Source organism: Protopterus annectens, chromosome 5.part0 (assembly GCF_019279795.1).
Source record: "Protopterus annectens isolate FY-2018-M chromosome 5.part0, PAN1.0, whole genome shotgun sequence".
NCBI classification, from domain to species: Eukaryota; Metazoa; Chordata; order Ceratodontiformes; family Protopteridae; genus Protopterus; species Protopterus annectens.
The window spans coordinates 138,106,502-138,124,213 of NC_056735.1; the positions used below are offsets into that span (position 1 = coordinate 138,106,502).

General features: G+C 42.2%; 1 protein-coding gene across 2 annotated transcripts in view; it reads right to left on the minus strand.

Annotated features, from left to right (window-relative positions):
- TMEM131 (transmembrane protein 131) overlaps positions 1-17,712 on the minus strand; it is a 3,850,119-nt gene that overhangs the window by 2,428,631 nt on the left and 1,403,776 nt on the right. For both annotated transcript variants that reach the window (XM_044072169.1, XM_044072168.1), the window contains exon 4: positions 11,978-12,046. In XM_044072169.1, coding sequence (XP_043928104.1) covers positions 11,978-12,046 — 69 coding nt within the window. The remainder of the gene's footprint in view (positions 1-11,977; positions 12,047-17,712) is intronic.

The following is a 17,712-nucleotide window of genomic DNA, read 5'->3' on the forward strand; positions in this document are numbered from 1 at the left end:
AGACATACGGTCATGAGTAGCTCGCAGACAAAAAAGACACTTCAGGTGGCAGTTTTATGGGGGAATCTGTCTCCCACACTGGCATTTACCCTTCCTGAATGATATTAACTCCAAGGAGCACAAAAAAATGAGAAAAAAAAATCCCCAACAGGCACTTATCTGTAACTCCAAAAGAAGCCAGCAAACAGATGTAGACAGTCACTGGAGAATGAAAATGCATTCAACTGGCAGAAGACAGGTTCAGGTAACAGACCGACAGAAAAAAGATATGTTCAGACTGGCAGCAAAGACATTCTGATTATGGTAGGCCTGAATGTCACCTTTATGCCCTATGCTACATGCAAGGAGCATTTGGGTGATGTTCAGCTTACCTTTTAAAAGCAACAAATAGATTTTTGGTAGACTGACCGGATGTTCGGGCTTCCATGGCAGGGAATCCCATCTGTTAAGAATACTGCTGCAGTGAATGTATGGACATCATCTTTTCTATTTAGTAATATATGATTTCTTAGTGGCAGGCTTCTTAGTCTCCATTAATATCTACAGCATTTATTTTCCAGGTCTGCTTGTGAGGAATCCTGGACCAGAATTTTGACAGTTGTTTGTTATTAATAGAGGTGAAAAGATCGGCCTGTGATGTTCTCATAACTGGATCAAATCCTGCAAGACCCCCGATACAATTTCCACTCGTGAGGATCTGCCTGGTCACGCACAGCTAGTCTGCCACAGTGTTTTGCTCTGATGGAATGTAAGATGCCTGCAGAGTGTGACTGTATTAAATTGCTATATCACAGACTTCCATAGCTAATCTGCACAGAGTGTAAGATAAGATCTGGACCACACACACACACACACACACACACACACACACACACACACACTTGTTTATGTACCTCATCATTATGGTGTCATCTGTAAACACTTGTAACAGTAACGAGGACCATAAATGATCAAGAATTCTTTTAGGGCTAATGGCTTAAAGATGTTTTCACTTGTGTGGGCAACTTTTAGTTATGTACTTACCATAACTTTAGATGTTTGGGATCCATCTCGCCTACATTCAGTACTGATGGGCTCGGAGCCGATCCCTCGGCTCCGACTCGGCACACTATGCTATAGAGCGAGGCCTCTTATTGGCTGAGCTATTTCTTATCCCAGGATGCACCACCACTAATCCCCCAGATCTTGTTTGTCCGCATTCATGCACACATACACAACTTGTTTATATAACATTGCCAGATGTTTCAAGATGAAACAACAGGATTCAGACCTTCTGATATCCTCTGATCTCCAAGGAAGGGGGAAGGAGGGTGGGTTATTGAATGTAGGCAGATGGATCCCAAACATCTAAAGTTATGGTAAGTACATAACTAAAAGATGTTATGTGATCCTATCTCGCCTACATTCAGTACTGATGGGACAGCCCCTAGCACCTAAATCCTGGGTGGCTCACTGGAAAACACTCCTGAGCACTGTGGAACCAAATGAAGCTCGTCCTCTAGATGCCACATCCAATTTGTAGTGAGAAATGAAAGTGTGCGGGGAGGACCACGTAGCAGCACAAAAGTCACTAATGGCAAGCTTAGAATGGAATGCTATTGAAGTAGCCATAGCTCTTGTAGAATGAGCTTTGACAGAGGTCGTAAGCTCTTTATTAGAAGAAGAATAAGCTTGAGTAATACAGTCCCTGATCCATTTGGCAATAGTGACCTTTGTGACGGCTTTGCCCAATTTATTGTCCGAAAAGGATACAAACAATTGATCTGTTTTCCTTGTTTGTTTGGTCCTATCTAAATAAAACGCAATTGCCTGTGGACATCTAATGTGTGGAATATGTATTCCGCTTTGTTAGAATACTTCGGAAAGAAGACTGGAAGTTCTAATGACTGTTGTAGGCAGAAACTGGAACAAACTTTAGGGACAAAGGACGGATTTGGCCTGAGAGATACTCTATCTTTGTGAAAAACCAAGTACGGAGGTTTTACAGACAAAGCTTGGAGCTCTGAAACCCTTCTGGCAGAAGTAATCGCCACCAGAAAGGCAGTTTTCCACGATAGAAATTTTAAATCACATGTTGCTGCTGGTTCGAAGGGGGAGGAAGTTAAGGCACGTAACACCACATCGAGATCCCATGGAGGAGCAGGATGAGAAATCAGAGGTCTTAAAAGCGCAGCACCTTTCAAGAAGGTCTTACACAATCTGTTGCTCATTAAAGGTGAGTTTATAGATTCGTGAAAATTGGAAATAGCTGCCAATTGAACCTTGATGGTAGAGAATGAAGAGCCTTGATTGAAAAGGGAAGTTAGAAATTTCAGTACTTCTGATACGGGAATAGTGATGGGATCCAGAGCCCGGAGTTGAGCCCAAATAGCAAATCTCTTCCATTTGCTAGAATACAATTTCTTTGTAGCCGACTTGTGGGCCGAGGATAAAATGTGTACAACTTCCGGATCCAAGGTATGATTTCTGACTATAGTCGGAAGAGGAGGAGCCAAGCCGTCAATTTTAAGGTGTGTAGGGACTGGTGGAATAGTCCCGACTGATGAACCAATAGGTCTGGGATCTGATCCAGGAACCATGGACCTTCCAGTGCATATTTCCGAAGATAGGGGAACCATACCTGACGAGTCCAGTAAGGAGCAACTAAGATCATTTTGCTCCCCAAGAGACATGCCTTTTGGATCACCCTGGGAAGGAGAGGAACTGGAGGAAAAGCATATAGCAAGCCGGTGGGCCACGGACGGGCTAGTGCGTCCATAGGGCTCTCCCCCGGAGCAGGAGTGAGGGAGAAGAACTTTTTGCACTTCGCATTCAGCGGAGTCGCGAAGAGGTCACAACAAGGAACTCCCCATTTGCTGAAAATCTGATTTACAACCGTAATGTTCAGAGACCACTCGTGTGGAGAGAGGATAGTTCTGCTCAGTCTGTCGGCTATCACATTGGACTTGCCCGGGATATGAGTCGCCACTAGAAAACGTTTGGTCGACACTGCCCATTCCCAAACTCTCATGGCCTCTCTGCAAAGGGGGTAGGATCTGGTCCCTCCCTGTTTGTTCAGGTACCAGACAACTGACATGTTGTCGGAGTGAACGGCAATTACGCCCTGAGGGAGGTAATCATGAAGGGCTTGTAGGGACAGAAGCACCGCCCTCATTTCTAGGATGTTGATATGAAGTAGGGTCTCTTCCGAATGCCATTTGCCTTGGACTGACCTGCCCATGGAATGCCCCCCCCCACCCCATCTGGGAGGCGTCTGTAGTCAAAGCGGCCACAGGAGGAGGTGGAACAAAGGGTCGTCCCTGATCCAGATTGGAGGGCACCAGCCACCAGCGAAGGTCCCGTTTGCAGGTTTCCGTGATCCATATGAGGTGACTGAGAGGGAGATCCTGAAAAGACCACTGAGTTGAAAGAAGCCACTGGAGAATTCTCATGTGCAACCTTGCTAGGGGAACTAGAAGAACCATGGCGGACATGGATCCCAATAGCTGCAGGACCATTCTGGCTGGGGCTTTGGATCTGGGAAGTAAGGCTCGAACTTGAGCCTGTATGGTTTGAATCCTTTCTGTAGGTAGATAGACCCGCATTCGGTTTGAGTCTATCTCTACTCCGATGAATCTTGTGCGTTGAGATGGCAGCAACACAGACTTTGGCCAATTGAAGGTGATTCCAAGGGAATTGCCCAGTGATATCGTGGCTTGTAGGCTCCGCAATAGTAGATGCTTGGAGGTGGCAGTTAGGAGCCAGTCATCTAGATACGGAAACACCTGGAATCCTAGACTTCTCAGGTGAGCAGTCACGACCGCCAAACATTTGGTGAACACCCTGGGGGCTGTGGTGAGACCAAAGGGCAGCGCGGAACTGAAAATGACTGCCTCCTAGGCTGAAGCACAGATGTCTCCTGGACGCTTGATGTACCATGATATGGTAATAAGCGTCCTTGAGATCTATGGAGCACATCCAAACACCTTTCTCCAGCAGTGGGAGAATGGATTGTAGGGTGACCATTCGGAACTTGGACTTTTTGACTAAACGGTTTAGAATGCTGAGATCCAAAATGGGCCTCAAGTCCCTGGTCTTTTTTGGCACCAAAAAGAATCTTGAGTAAGTCCCTAATCTGATCTGGTCTGCGGGGACCGGTTGGATGACTCCTTTTTGCAGCAGCTTTGAAACTTCTGAGGCTGCAGTTTTCCGTTGACTGGGTGGCGGGTCCGGGATTTTTTTTGGACTGAGGTGGAGAGTGAGAAAAAGGGATGGCGTAACCTCCGGCGATAATTCGAAGCACCCATCGGTCCTGAGTGATACCTTCCCAGGCTTTTAGGTGCCTCGAAAAACGACCCCCGACTGGCTCCAGAGCTGCACAGTCGGGCAATCCCTCAGGGACTGTGAAAGGCTGAAGAGCCACAAAAGGACTCGCGGTCTCCAGTGTTGCGAGGGCCTCTGCCGCCTCTGGGATGGCGTCTTCCAGAAGAATTTCCCACACCCCAGCCTCTAGAAGGGGGATCGTCCTGCTATGAGGGGTAAAGCCTTCTGAGATCTACGGAACCACATTTTCCCTCCGCTTTTAGCCTTGGGGTAAGGCCGAAAGGGAGTGGAAAATCGTGCCTCACGGCAGTCAAAGTCTTACCTTCTTGCTCAGCGGGTCAGTGTGTCCTTTACCTTGGGTCCAAACAAAGAGGACCCATCAAAGGGGGCGTCGGCAAAGGAAGACTTAAAGGCCTCTGCAAAATGACACAGGCGGAGCCAGGCTTGCCTCCGTAGAGCAATGCCTGTACCCGCTCTACCGCCTTCGGCCGCATAAGAAATGAGCCTCATGGACGAGTTTGATATGGACGACAGCGTAGCCAGCTGAGAGCCAACCGTCTGGGCCAGCTGCTCAGGCAGGTTACCCAAGAGGGTATCTGAAAGTTCTTTAATCAGATCCCTCTGAAATCTGGTAAAGTGCGTGAGATAGTTCAGGGACCTTAAAGTAAAGGCCGCTGAACTTAGGGTGCGCTTACCGTACCGATCCATGCTCCTAGACTCCTTATTAGGAGGATGGACGGACGTCGAAGCCTCTGCTACATCTTGTTGGGTAGCAGATGCCACCACCAAGGCATCTACAGCCACACCTTTAGTCAAAAACTCCTTTTCCGGGGGTGCTGACAGGAACTTATTTGGACGAGCAGGCACCGGTTCCACAGAGTCTGGGTGTTCCCACGCCCTTAGACAGATCAAATCTAGGAGCTCATCGAAGGGTGGAGACACCCAGGAGGCGGAGGGCTGAGCCCCGAAGGCCTTAAGGAACACCGACTCATCAGCAGAAGGGGGTTTGGATTGCCAGCCGCCTCGTTGTTTAAGGGCTTCCAGGATGTCTGCAAAGGAGACATCATCTGAGGACGACTTAGGGGACCCCTCTGCATCATCAAGATCAGTGTCTGATGTGAGAGACTCATCGGGGGAGTCAACGTGCTTCCTCTTGCACGATCTTTTCCTGGGGGGTTCCTCCGAAGAAGCTTCAGAGGGACCTCCAGGAGGGGGGGGAACCCCAGTGAGGGTAACCTCAGGCCCCGGGGCTCCGCTGTCTAAGGACAGGGGGACTGCCAAAGACCCAGTCTCAGTATGCAGGGAAGGAGCTGGGGAGACCGTGGAGGTAGCCAAAGAAGATTTGGCTAACGCACTCCTCATGGCCCTGAAGGCAGGACCACCAGAATCCTGGGAAGGTCCCACCTCCGTGGCCACAACGGTAGATGGTACCCCCGCAGCCGACGCACCGAGAGGAAGGCTTGGGACCGAAAACATCAGTCCCGAAGCGTCCCCCCCCGGGGCCGACAGAAGAAGTCCGTGTACCGAACTCCGACTCAACAGCCGGAGTTGGAGTAAGGGTCGGGCCCGACCCGAAAACCTCCATCGGCTCCACCAGCACCGGCTCCAACGGTGCCGAGGCTGTTGGAGGAGGAACCATAATAACAGGGTGGACCATCGGCTCCGAAGCCGAATGGGCTGGAGCCGAAACTAACTTTTGAAACACCGGAGACTGGAAAAGTCTTAGGAGCACCCTGTCGATGTCCGAATCAGACATCTTGGAGGATCTAGATGACACCGATCGGGTCCGAACCGACTTCTCCATCGGCTCCATAGGACTAGGGGACCGGCTCCGAATGGATTCGACTACTATCGGTTCCGAGGGAGACCTCAACACAATTTCCCTCGGTGCCGAGGGGGACTTCGGCGCCGAAGGGGAAAAGTCTGAGCTGGCAACCCTCATCGGCTCCAAAATCAGTGGAGCCGAAGAAGGTGACCCGCCTCTCGATGCCCCAGTCCTCGGCTCCGAAACAAGAGGGATCGAGACTGGAGGCATCGAGGCAGACCGTTCCGCCCTCGGCTCCGAAGTCCGTGGAGCCGATGGAGAAGCCTGCCTAGGTTTTTTGGCAGTCGGTTCCGACAGACTGGTCGGAGCCGACGCTTTTTTCTTCTTGGTAGGAGAGGAAGAGGAAGATAAGGCCTGAAGGAGGGTTTAATCAGTCCTTTTAATATTAATTTATTCTTCCTCTCCTGGAGGACTCTAGAAGAAAAGGCGTGACACACGCTACAGGACTCCTGTAGGTGCTTGGCGCCTAAACAATAAACGCACGAGGAGTGGTCGTCAGTTATCGACATTTTATTTTATTTATTTATTTATTTTACATTTGTTAACCGGGCTAGTCTGGCTGGATACATGTCCATTTTCAGCAGAGGCCCGAGGAGAAAAGCTCCACTATTAGACTAAGACAATACATGAGGAATACTTTACTAAATAGATCAATCTTTTTTAACAAAAGAACAAAAACAAAACAAAACAAAAATGTACAAGGACAAAATACAGTTTGTCTTGACTAACTTAACTAGGTTACAGTAAGATTATAATCAAAGTTCACATCATGTGGCTGAGGAGATAAGCTCAGGCACCAAAATATACAGTTGAGTTAAGGATATCTGAAGTGTAGGTACATAAAATTAATCATTGGTCAGAAGGTAGAGGACAGAATTGGTAATTAACAGAGTGAAAGAAAGCTAGTAGTTAGAAGTGTTAAAAAAAGCAAGTTAGAAGGTAAGGAGGTATATTGGTAGTAAAGTTAAGGGAAAAAAGGGATAGGAGGAAAAAGAAAAGTGTGGGTAGAGTATGTTTAGATAGGGTAATGGTATTTTATCAAGTTAAATGTTAAGAAAGTAAAGTTAAAAAGGAGAGTGAGGTATATAGGCAATGAGATAAGGGAAAAGGGTCAAGGACCAGAGAAGGGGGCTAAAAATGTTAGTCTAGGTAAGAATGGGAGAGTAAAGAATGAAAGTAGCAGATTGTTCAGAGTAATGACCAGTAGTATGTAACCACACCTCGCGCACTTTTTAAACCCACAGGGTCTATGTTCCTTAGACATGCTGACTAACACTAAGAAAACAAGTTAAAGTAGCTGTTTGTGAAAGATTTTACCACAAAGAAAGTGAAACTAAGTTTTTTTTTTTTAAGACAAAACACAATGTCAGAAAAATACACAAAATCAGTACAACAATCACTGAAAATGAGGGTCAAGACCCTTTAACTTAAGCAGGTACTTGACCTCCTAGAAAAAACAAAGACGCTAGATAAGAATAGGGGAAGGCCCCTCTAACTTAAACGGGAAACCTTCCCTTAACCAAAAACACAATTTTCCTCAACAAAAGTTTTCAAACACACTCGTACAACAACAACAATAGCTGTTAAAACAGCTTTTGGGGTAAAATTAGCAAAATTCCTGACAGGAAACTTTGAATAAAACAGTACTTAGCCCAGCCAAGTTTGAGACCACGTCCTAGCTTGTAAGCGGCAAACGAGATCTGGGGGATTAGTGGTGGTGCATCCTGGGATAAGAAATAGCTCAGCCAATAAGAGGCCTCGCTCTATAGCATAGCGTGCCGAGTCGGAGCCGAGGGATCGGCTCCGAGCCCATCAGTACTGAATGTAGGCGAGATAGGATCACATAACATCTTAATTTTAAATTTACTTAAATGTTAACCAGGTACTCTGGGCCATAACACCAAGGGTAAATGCAAGACTTATGTGGGTAATTTATTACAGTCAATCAATCAGCATGTTTTTGGAAAGAAACCAGAGTACCCAGAGCACAAACAATTAGACACAGAACAAACACTGTGCTAAACTTCAGAGAGTCAGTGACCATGGATAAGAACTGAACCCAGGACCATAAAGCTGAGAGGGAGAGAGCGTACTACTAAGTTACTATACCACCCAGTCATGGGAGGTCAGAACTGAACCCTGGACAATGGAAGTGAGTGTGAGAGAAGTGAAAGATCTTATCACTGAGCCACCATGCTAATCAGTGATCTGAGGTCAGAACAGAGCCCAAGTTCCTGGAGGTGTGAGATACACATCTTACTATTAGTACACACTGTTGCCCATGGTACTGACACAGGCAAGGGAAATAATGCTTCACCTTTACTTCCATATGTATGTATTTCAACAGAAAGGTAGTATGCATCTAGTATTTGTTGTCTTTTCTTCCTTATGACTTGACTGAAGGTGTGGCACAGTCAACACCCGGTGATATCATGCTCTGGCCTCAGGCAAACAATGCACAGGGAAGAGCTTTGCTCTTCACTGTATCTGTTGACCACATGCAATATTATAGCTTCTGACATGAACATTTCTAAATTTTAAAACAGGTCTTTAACCAAAAAAATCCTGAAATACAGTACAAAGAGTAAAGGGACCACTTCCAGTAGAATAAATATGAGTTTTAAGGTGGCATCTGTCAAAAATCATTCCCAATAACACAAGTGCTGAAATGGTTTATTAAAAGGGTCCAAAAGCCTGGTGACAGCAGAGCAGTCATAAACCAAACCATTTGGAAAAAAATTGAATTAAGACTCTGTATGATGCAAAATGAGAAATAAAGAGAAAAATTGTGCTGGTGAGCAAAGTTATTATAAATTACTTGTAACCAAATCTCCACAGTGCCTTTTGAAGGCCATGTTATATCCAGACACATTTATTTAACCTTATATTTCATAGGCAGACATATAGCACAATTAAATTACATTTTATTCCATAACATTTGAATCCTGTGTTGTGTTTTTACCTTGTCTCAACAGACCATGCTATCACTGGGCCCATAACATCAGAAGAATGCCATGGGGGATATTAGCCACAATTTTGCATACAGCAGCAAAACATTTTGGGTGAACAAAATCATATTAAGCCTTTAGATGTGAAGGTATTTATGTTTCTGTTCAAATACTACATCATCTCAAACTCTATCAAACTAAGACAGTGTACTTACTATGTGTACTAGACCAGATTCACTTTATAATCTCGAAATACTGAAATATTGAATTTCAGTATCTCGAGACTATAAAGTCGAAAAATCAAAAACCCGAAACTTTAAAACCGCAAACTTTCAAACCACGAACATCCCACAAACAAAACACTACACCATACAAGCACAAATAAACCTACCTGCCGACACTACAACAAAACTAACACACACACACACAAAATCTTGCTAAAAGCAGGGGGTGGTGAGCCCACACCCTCCCTACTTATATATACTAACTCTGAGATCACACTAAACACACAAACACATAAAACTCATCACTACACACACACAAACACACACACACACTAAAATCCCTACCCAATACCCTTACAAAAACACCACTTACCTCAAACCCCAGCTAAATCCACAAACCGCATTGCACGTCACCTATGCGAACGCATAATGGCAAATGTGACAATTTCGCATTCGCTATTATGCAGTTTCGCGTAACTGTACTTATGACTTTATAGTCTCGAAATACTGAAATTCGACATTTCAGTATTTCGAGATTATAAAGTGTAATCATACACCACATATATTTAAAGGAAGCAGGGGCTCTTGTGGCTACAATGAGCAATGAAATATATTCACCTGTTATACTGCCACAGACAATGAGGTGTCTGGGTACCAGCAACATATACAATTTTTATACTTCACTCCCTGTGATGTCATGCAGAGCAGACTGCAGCTCTAAACATATTAGAAGGGGCTGCGTCTTTCACAGTAAATAAAACATGCACACACAAAAAATTCTTTCTGTATTAAAAACACAGTGTGACATGTATAGTACATGTGTAAGATCCATTTCCATGAGGTTTTTTCTTCCAAGTGCTGCAAAAATTTATCCAAAGCTCTAAGCATATTCAATTATGCTCACTCGAGTATATAGAATGAGCACACCTCTCTGTCAGACATTTACTAGAAGAAAGGAGACAGGTATACTGCAAAGTTTTGTGTAAACTGTATGCCACATACATACTAATGCAGCAATTAGCAAAGGAGAAACAAAAATATTCTCAACTATATTTGTACATCAAAATCTGAGACTTCAGTGGTAGTTTCAAAATACATACAAAAGCATGAAACAAACAAGCAGAAAACTAAAATGTAACAGCAATGCAGCATCCAAGTACTCTTTGCACCTTTTGCTGATATGTTCATCAGTCAGGTTTACCTTTCCTAGTAGATTAAAGAACATCCAAGTTATTGATCATGCACAGAAACATACACAGTGTGCAATAACTTACTCGGCCAATTAGTCCACCCAGTTAACCAAGATGCTAGCCTTCTACATATATATGCATTCCTGAATTCCCAAATAGTGTTATTCTGGTGCATCCCTGGACACTACATCTCTCATTGGTTTTCTCCTGATCTATTTGTTCTCTTGTACTCGTATGTCTCTTTAAGCACTTACAAATTTAAATGCCTCCAACCCTCTTCTTCAAAGAAGCATCATAATCTTTCGAAGGCTTTCTCAGCATGAAGTGCAATTCAAACTCGCACCATTTTAGCTACTCTCTTCTGGACAACTTTCACCATATTAGCAATTTGTAGAGCTGGGAGTCTCACCAACTCTCAGTAGAGAAATAAAACCCCTTTTCTTTACTACTGATGCATCTTCTAGCCCCCATAAACCCTTTAGCCCATTTGTCACATACTTTTAGGCCATATGATATAACCAAACTTAATACATTTTCTGTTCTTATTGTTGTTGTTACCTTCCCTCCCACCGTGCACGCCTTGCCAACTCTCTTGTGTTGTTGGTCAGCTATCTTACTGCTTTCTTTATACAAGACTGAAAAGCCAAGTACTTGTTTTACATGCAATATTAGAAATTAGAGAAAAGTGAAATTACTGTAGTAAAATATTACTAGCATACACTGATTCTATATTGGTAAGGTCCAGCAAACCCCCCCCCCCCCCCAACACACACCATGCAATTTAGCACTAGCAACTGCAGAAGCACAAGTTTTAACATCAAAGTAATGCGGTAAAACAGTTATAAGACAGACCACATAAAGCTAAAATTCATTTAGCTTAAACGACATTTCATGCTGACATGAAAATGATAGAAGATTATTTACTTGTCTCCCTGATGTAAAAATCAAGAACTAGAACATTTCCAATGTAGAATAAAAAATGGATTCTCTCACTTTCCGTTGTAGCCTACAATTAAAATCTGGTCAACTAACCACATTAGCACATTTACTAGCAGAGCTCTGAAAACATCCATTATAGAAACTACATCAGAGCATTACAGGTTACAGCACTACATTTTACTGACTGAGTTTATCGGATGTTGACAATGGCCAATCACAAGTTTTGTTTTCAGAAAGCGTACCTTAGAAAGTCAGTATAGATACTAAAAACTAAGTTAATAAACCATATTGCCATTAAACTGCGACGGAGTACGGCTGTTAATTCTTTATCATTGCCTTTCTTCATGAAGTGCAACACATTTCTGCTTTTTTTAACGTATACAAAAACAAGCACTGCATTCACTGAGCCAAGTTCAAAGTCACAAAGCAAAACACATTCCACACCAAGTAAAGAATAACCTATGGTTTAATTGGCAAAGGAAAAGATCACAACCACAAATAATGGTTTGCAACAATAGAAAAGAACCAAAAACAAATTTCTTAACTTACTGTTCGTGAAAGTCCAACATCGGTGGTTCAAACCTGATAGGCCTACAGTTCCCCCGATGCAGGGATGCACTGCAATTAAAAAAAAAGTCCAGTAAGAACAGCACTAGTACTACTGAAGTAAACATGTTGTTTTCTGTAGGTGAACTACTGTAAGAATTCCACCCCAGACTGCATGTAACAAACTTGTTCCCCTGGAAAAAACTGACTGCTTAAGCTGAAGGAGGAACCCGACAGACTCGTCTGGTTAGTATAAAGGTGTCTTGTTGCAGCTTTTCAGCCTGTTGTCTATTTTCAAAGCATATACACTACATGGTGGCGTAATGCACATTCCATACTACAGTTTGCTGATGTGTCACTCAGTTTTCAATACAATACTCCTAGATGTGTACAACACAATAAATGTAATAGTTACACCAGCTTCAGTTTTTTTTTTATTTTTTTAAAACTCACCAAATAAATCAGTCTCACTCAGTACAACAAACAGCAGGCAATATTACACAAGTGACTATGCAACTGTTAAAGGAAATGTTCCTTGGGTTAATTTTCTGCTACACACATGTAATCTCAGTTTTCATATTTTTTTTCCCTAAACTCATTCATTACGGGAACTAATCACACCAATAAATAGAACCACTTGCTCATAGTATTATGGGACCTGAAAATCTATCAGTTCTGCTGTGCCTTATTTTCAAATCTCTAAACTACTTCAGGTTAGATATCACATTTTATGGGAAATGTTTTCTAGTATTCCCTATTGTGTTAACGTGCAGAAGTTTGAAATGTGAGTTTTTTCCTACAGGTATCTGGCTTCTTAATAACTGAAAGCCTTTTTTTATTTTAATCATTAGCTGTTTACTGAAATTCATAACACAGATCAAAATGAACATACACATTTCAACACACTATATAAATTTACAATACCTGCATTCCAACAATATGCAAATGCAAGCTCAACATAATAGTTTTGATAAAGGTAATTCCCTGGATACATGCATAAATTCAAGAGCCTCCAAGTGCTGATTTGCATATGTTATGGTCTATTATAGCAATGCCAATTTAAAAAAAAATACAGTAAACCAACATTCCAAGTCATTAAAACAAATAGGTGCATTTCCTCTCTGTTAACCCAGTTGCACCAAACCCATTATGGATACACACTACCGAATATCCAAACAAGTAGTATGGCTAGGGTGGGGATGGAGGGGCCAACTACTGTGGGTGAAAAGTCTTAGTGGGCTGATTCAGCAAATGCCGATAGGTTTTCAGTGCAATACAGCATTTAAATGCCAGTATTGCATTTGCTGTATGAACAGACGCTCCATGTGGCATAAACTGGTGCACCTTGCTTGCTATGTTGTAGCAAGCGGTGTGCTACAGTTTTGAAGGAAAGATTTTTTTCAGAAAGTCCAGTCCTTAACTGAAGTGCTTCAGTGCTCCATGTGTGGGCTGTAGTAGCAGTTTGCTACAAATGTAGCCAGTGGTTTCTACAGTTTAAAAGAAGAGAAATGGACACCCCACTTTCTCACTAATTTAGCTCCCACCTAATCCTGCATCAGCAGTTTCTGGATCCTACCTACTAGGTGAGCCACATTTCATTCCAAGAATATCAGTCAGTCTAAACGCGGCACACCTACAACTAGGTTCTTCAGAGCACAACACATTACTTATTGTCACCCACAATAAGCAAAGGGCAGAACGGATATTCCCATATCTACAATGTCTCCAATCAAATAGAAAGCCTAGTGGTCACCTTTCCACCCACCAAAGCCTTTACAGGCTGAAGCAGTGGCATCAAACCCAGAGGCATCTTAGCACACAAAAACTTAACCAATGTAACCCATCACCCTTAATGCCTCTGGGTAATTCAGTGGGTAGTATTATCTTTCACATAACCTATAGCCTACCTCAAAAATATTCTCAGGAAGACGGACCTCCCTAAAACAAAAACACCACAGAAACCAGGTTCTCTTTATATGTCCCATAAAGCACTGACACAAATCTCTCCATCTTCCTAGCTTTAAACTTCCTTAGATTTTGGATAACTACTACCAACTTTTCAGCTACTAGCAACTCTCTCTGTTCATCGAGACAGCACTGGAAATACATTCTCTTCAAGTACCTATTTGATATCATCCAAGTCAACCTGAATACCTGGTCCAGGCATGACACTAAACTGTTCTCAAATTAACTGAAAAAGGACTTCCAGAATGGTGCTGAGTAGCTAGCAGTTGTTCTTTTGGACTCCTGACCTTTAGACTATTACAATTGAAATTTAATCACGAAATATGTCAAAATTCCAGCTAAAATAATAAAATTAGTACACTTTACTGTCGGCATTTCAACCAGGGAAATGTCAGAAGAAACCAAAAACAACATAAAACTAACTCCTTCAGGAACAATAATGAAAATATATCACTTGGTAGGCCTTGATTCAAAACTGCCATAGGGAAGAGAGTTTTAACCAAATAAAGTCTCTCCATATGAAATCACCTATCAGTGAAGGTTAGGCAACAGGAAACGCAACATTTAAAATAAACTAAAAAAAATGTAAATGCAGCTATACCAGGTTTCTAGAAAATGAGTTTGTTTAAATGTTATGTTAATGCTTTCTTTACTTCATCTTTATACCAAGCTTTTCATCTGTTGATAAATGTTACCTGTTCATCTCTGTCTACCCAAAGTATTTGCAAGCCCCCTTCTAGCCTCTACTTTGTATGCTCCCGTTCCCTTTTCTTCACTAATCTGGGTCACTGTATCCCCCTCTATCCCTTGAAGTTGTTTGTCACAAATATTCCATTTAGCCAGTGTCTTAACACTACCCCCCTTCCATAACCCCTAACTCTAGGGCCCTAATGGAGTTTAGTGTCTTAACACTACCCCCCACCCCTTCCACCAACCCTTAACTCTAGGGCCCTAATGGAGTTTATAATTCCTTGAGTTCAAGTAACCTTGGTGTGTCCTTTAACTTCCATTTCCTAGTTACTGATTTTTTTTTAGCTGCCAAGATAAGAAGGCTAAATAATGTTTTATGACTTCTCAAAGCAGCCAGATTAGCATTCCAATTAGTCAAAAATACCTCCCTTGTAATCTGAACACCCTTGCCCAAATTTTATGTAGTAAAATGTTTAGCTTCTCCTTGAATACGCTTAATTGCTCACAGTCCCAGAACACGTTTCCATGTGCCCCATTCTCCTTTTGTCACATTTCCAACAACCCGCAGTGCTACTTGTGAACATCTAAGCTGGTCTTGCGGTGTACAAAAGCATTTGTGGACACACTTCCTCCCAAATATGTGAAACTGCCTTGACTTGTTTGCTAGTCTAAGTATCTTACATATTTCACCCTGTGTTATTTGCTTAGCCAAGCTCTTCTCCCACTTGCCATTAATATCCCTCTTAATTATCATGGAGCAACTGGTAGCCCCTATGCTTCTATGGAGCCTTGAAAGGATCCACTGAATTAATCTCTTGCTGAACTGTACCAGATTAAATCCGTCAGTGCTGCAGATTCATCCAGATATGTTTCTTAGTTCTTTTAGGCAGTGAATCATAAATATAGTTGGAGACCAAAGTCCGAACTTTATTTTCTCTGCAAAGACATCTTACACAGTGATGCAATTAAAAGTATTAACCTCCAAAATGCCCAAACAAAAACATAACATACAGACCTGGAAGCTAGACAAAAAGAAATTCAGGGGAATTTATCACATTTTAAAAGTAAGATATGCGGGGAAAAATCTTAGCTTTACATGTATACCTGAAAAAAAAGATGGTGATGATTGTATTTGATATATGAAGCAAATATTTGAGAAACACACTGGTACCTCCCAAGGAGAACAGCATCTACAGAAAGCACACCAGGAATACCTGCTAGGCTACCTGCGAGAAGGAACAACCAAGATGTATACTCATTACATTTCAATAATTCCAACAAAAAGAAAGTGCATTATCCAAACTCTGGCAAAAAGACAAACTTCTACAAGATAGGATGATCTGGGATTAACAATGGCAAGAAAGCAAAAACGTTTTTATTGCTGCAACATGTCTTTGCACAGAAAATAAATTAAAGTTCAGACTTTGGTCTCAAACTATATTTATGATTCACTACATAAAAGAACTAAGAAACATATCTGGATGAATCTGCAGCACTGACGGATTTAATCTGGTACAGTACCGCAAGAGATCAATTCAATGGATCCTTTCAAGACTCCATAGAAGCATAGGGGCTACCAGTTGCTCCATGATAATTAAGAGGGGCTATCAACAACAACTGGGAGAAGACCTTGGCTAAGCAAATAACACAGGGTGAAATATGTAAGGTACCTAAGACTAGCAAACAAGTCAAGGCACTTTCACATATATGGGAGGAAGTGTCTCCACAAATGCTTTATACACCAGCTTACATGTTCACAACGAACTGTGGGTTGAGGAAAGGGGAATGGTGCCCAAGGAAACGTGCTGGGATTGTAAGCAATTAAGCATATTCAAGGAAGAGCTAAACGTTTTACTACATAACATTTGGGGAAGGATGTCCGAATTACAAGGGAGGTATTTTTGACTAGTTGAAATGCTAATCTGGCTGCCTTGAGAAGTCATAAGACATTATTTAGCCTTCTTATATTGGCAGCTAAAAAAAAAAATAACTAGGAAATGGAAGTTGAAGGACACACCAAGGTTACTTGAAATCAAGGAAATTATAAACTCCCTTAGGGTCCTAGAGTTAGGGTTGGTGGAAGAGGAGGTAGTGTTAAGACACTACCTAGATGGAATATTTTGGACAAACAATTTCAAGGGATAGAGGGGAATATAGTGACCCAGATTAGTGTAGAAGAGGGAAGGGCAGCATACAACCTAGAGGCTAGCAGGGGACCTACAAATACTTTGGGTGGACAGAGATGAGCAGGGGCAATAATGCCTTAATGCAAGCACAAACATTGGGCTAGAATTATGTTATTTTTCATTAATTAGACTTAAAATGTGTAGCCAACCTGCACATTTAGCAGCAGTACACCTTGCATGGCAGTGTACTCAACTTGAAATGTTGTACAGAAAAGATCGTATTGGAAATAAAATCTGAATACCCTTACAAAATAATCCAAAGAATCTAATGTAAAAGGGAAGTCAGAAGGAATGGTCGTTAAGCTGCTCCTGCTATTCAGACAGAACATAGAACATAGAACAGCGGGGAAAAAAGGTTTCTATCACAGCTGAACATCACTGAACCATTTCATGGATCTGAGAGGAAACTTTGAATATTAAAATTTGTTACAATTCAAGTGATGTCATCCTCAGGGGACATTAACTTAAAACTTAAATTTCTAATAATTCATAGTGTTATAATATTAATTTATTTCAAGTTTGTTTACCAGGCTAATACACTGATTACAACAGACCCTTAGCAGGCACAGCCTGGGTGAAGAAATTCACAAAAAATAAAGCTGAACTGATCCACAAACATGGAATAATCACAGAAGGTGTAGCATCTAAAACAAGAAGCAAATACAAACATAAGAGAAAAAAACAGATGTGGATTAATTTTAGTAATAAATATGGTAAGTAAGCAGCAGATGAGAAAAGAAGGCGTCAATACACATTATGTAGGTGAGTGAGGAGTTAGCTGATGAATCCAGAGCAAAAGCACTTCTTGCAGTCAGACTTTTAATAGAGGTGTCTTTTCAGTTGTGTTCTGAAAGTGGGGAAAGAGGAAATTTCTTTTAGGTGAGTGGGACTGATTGT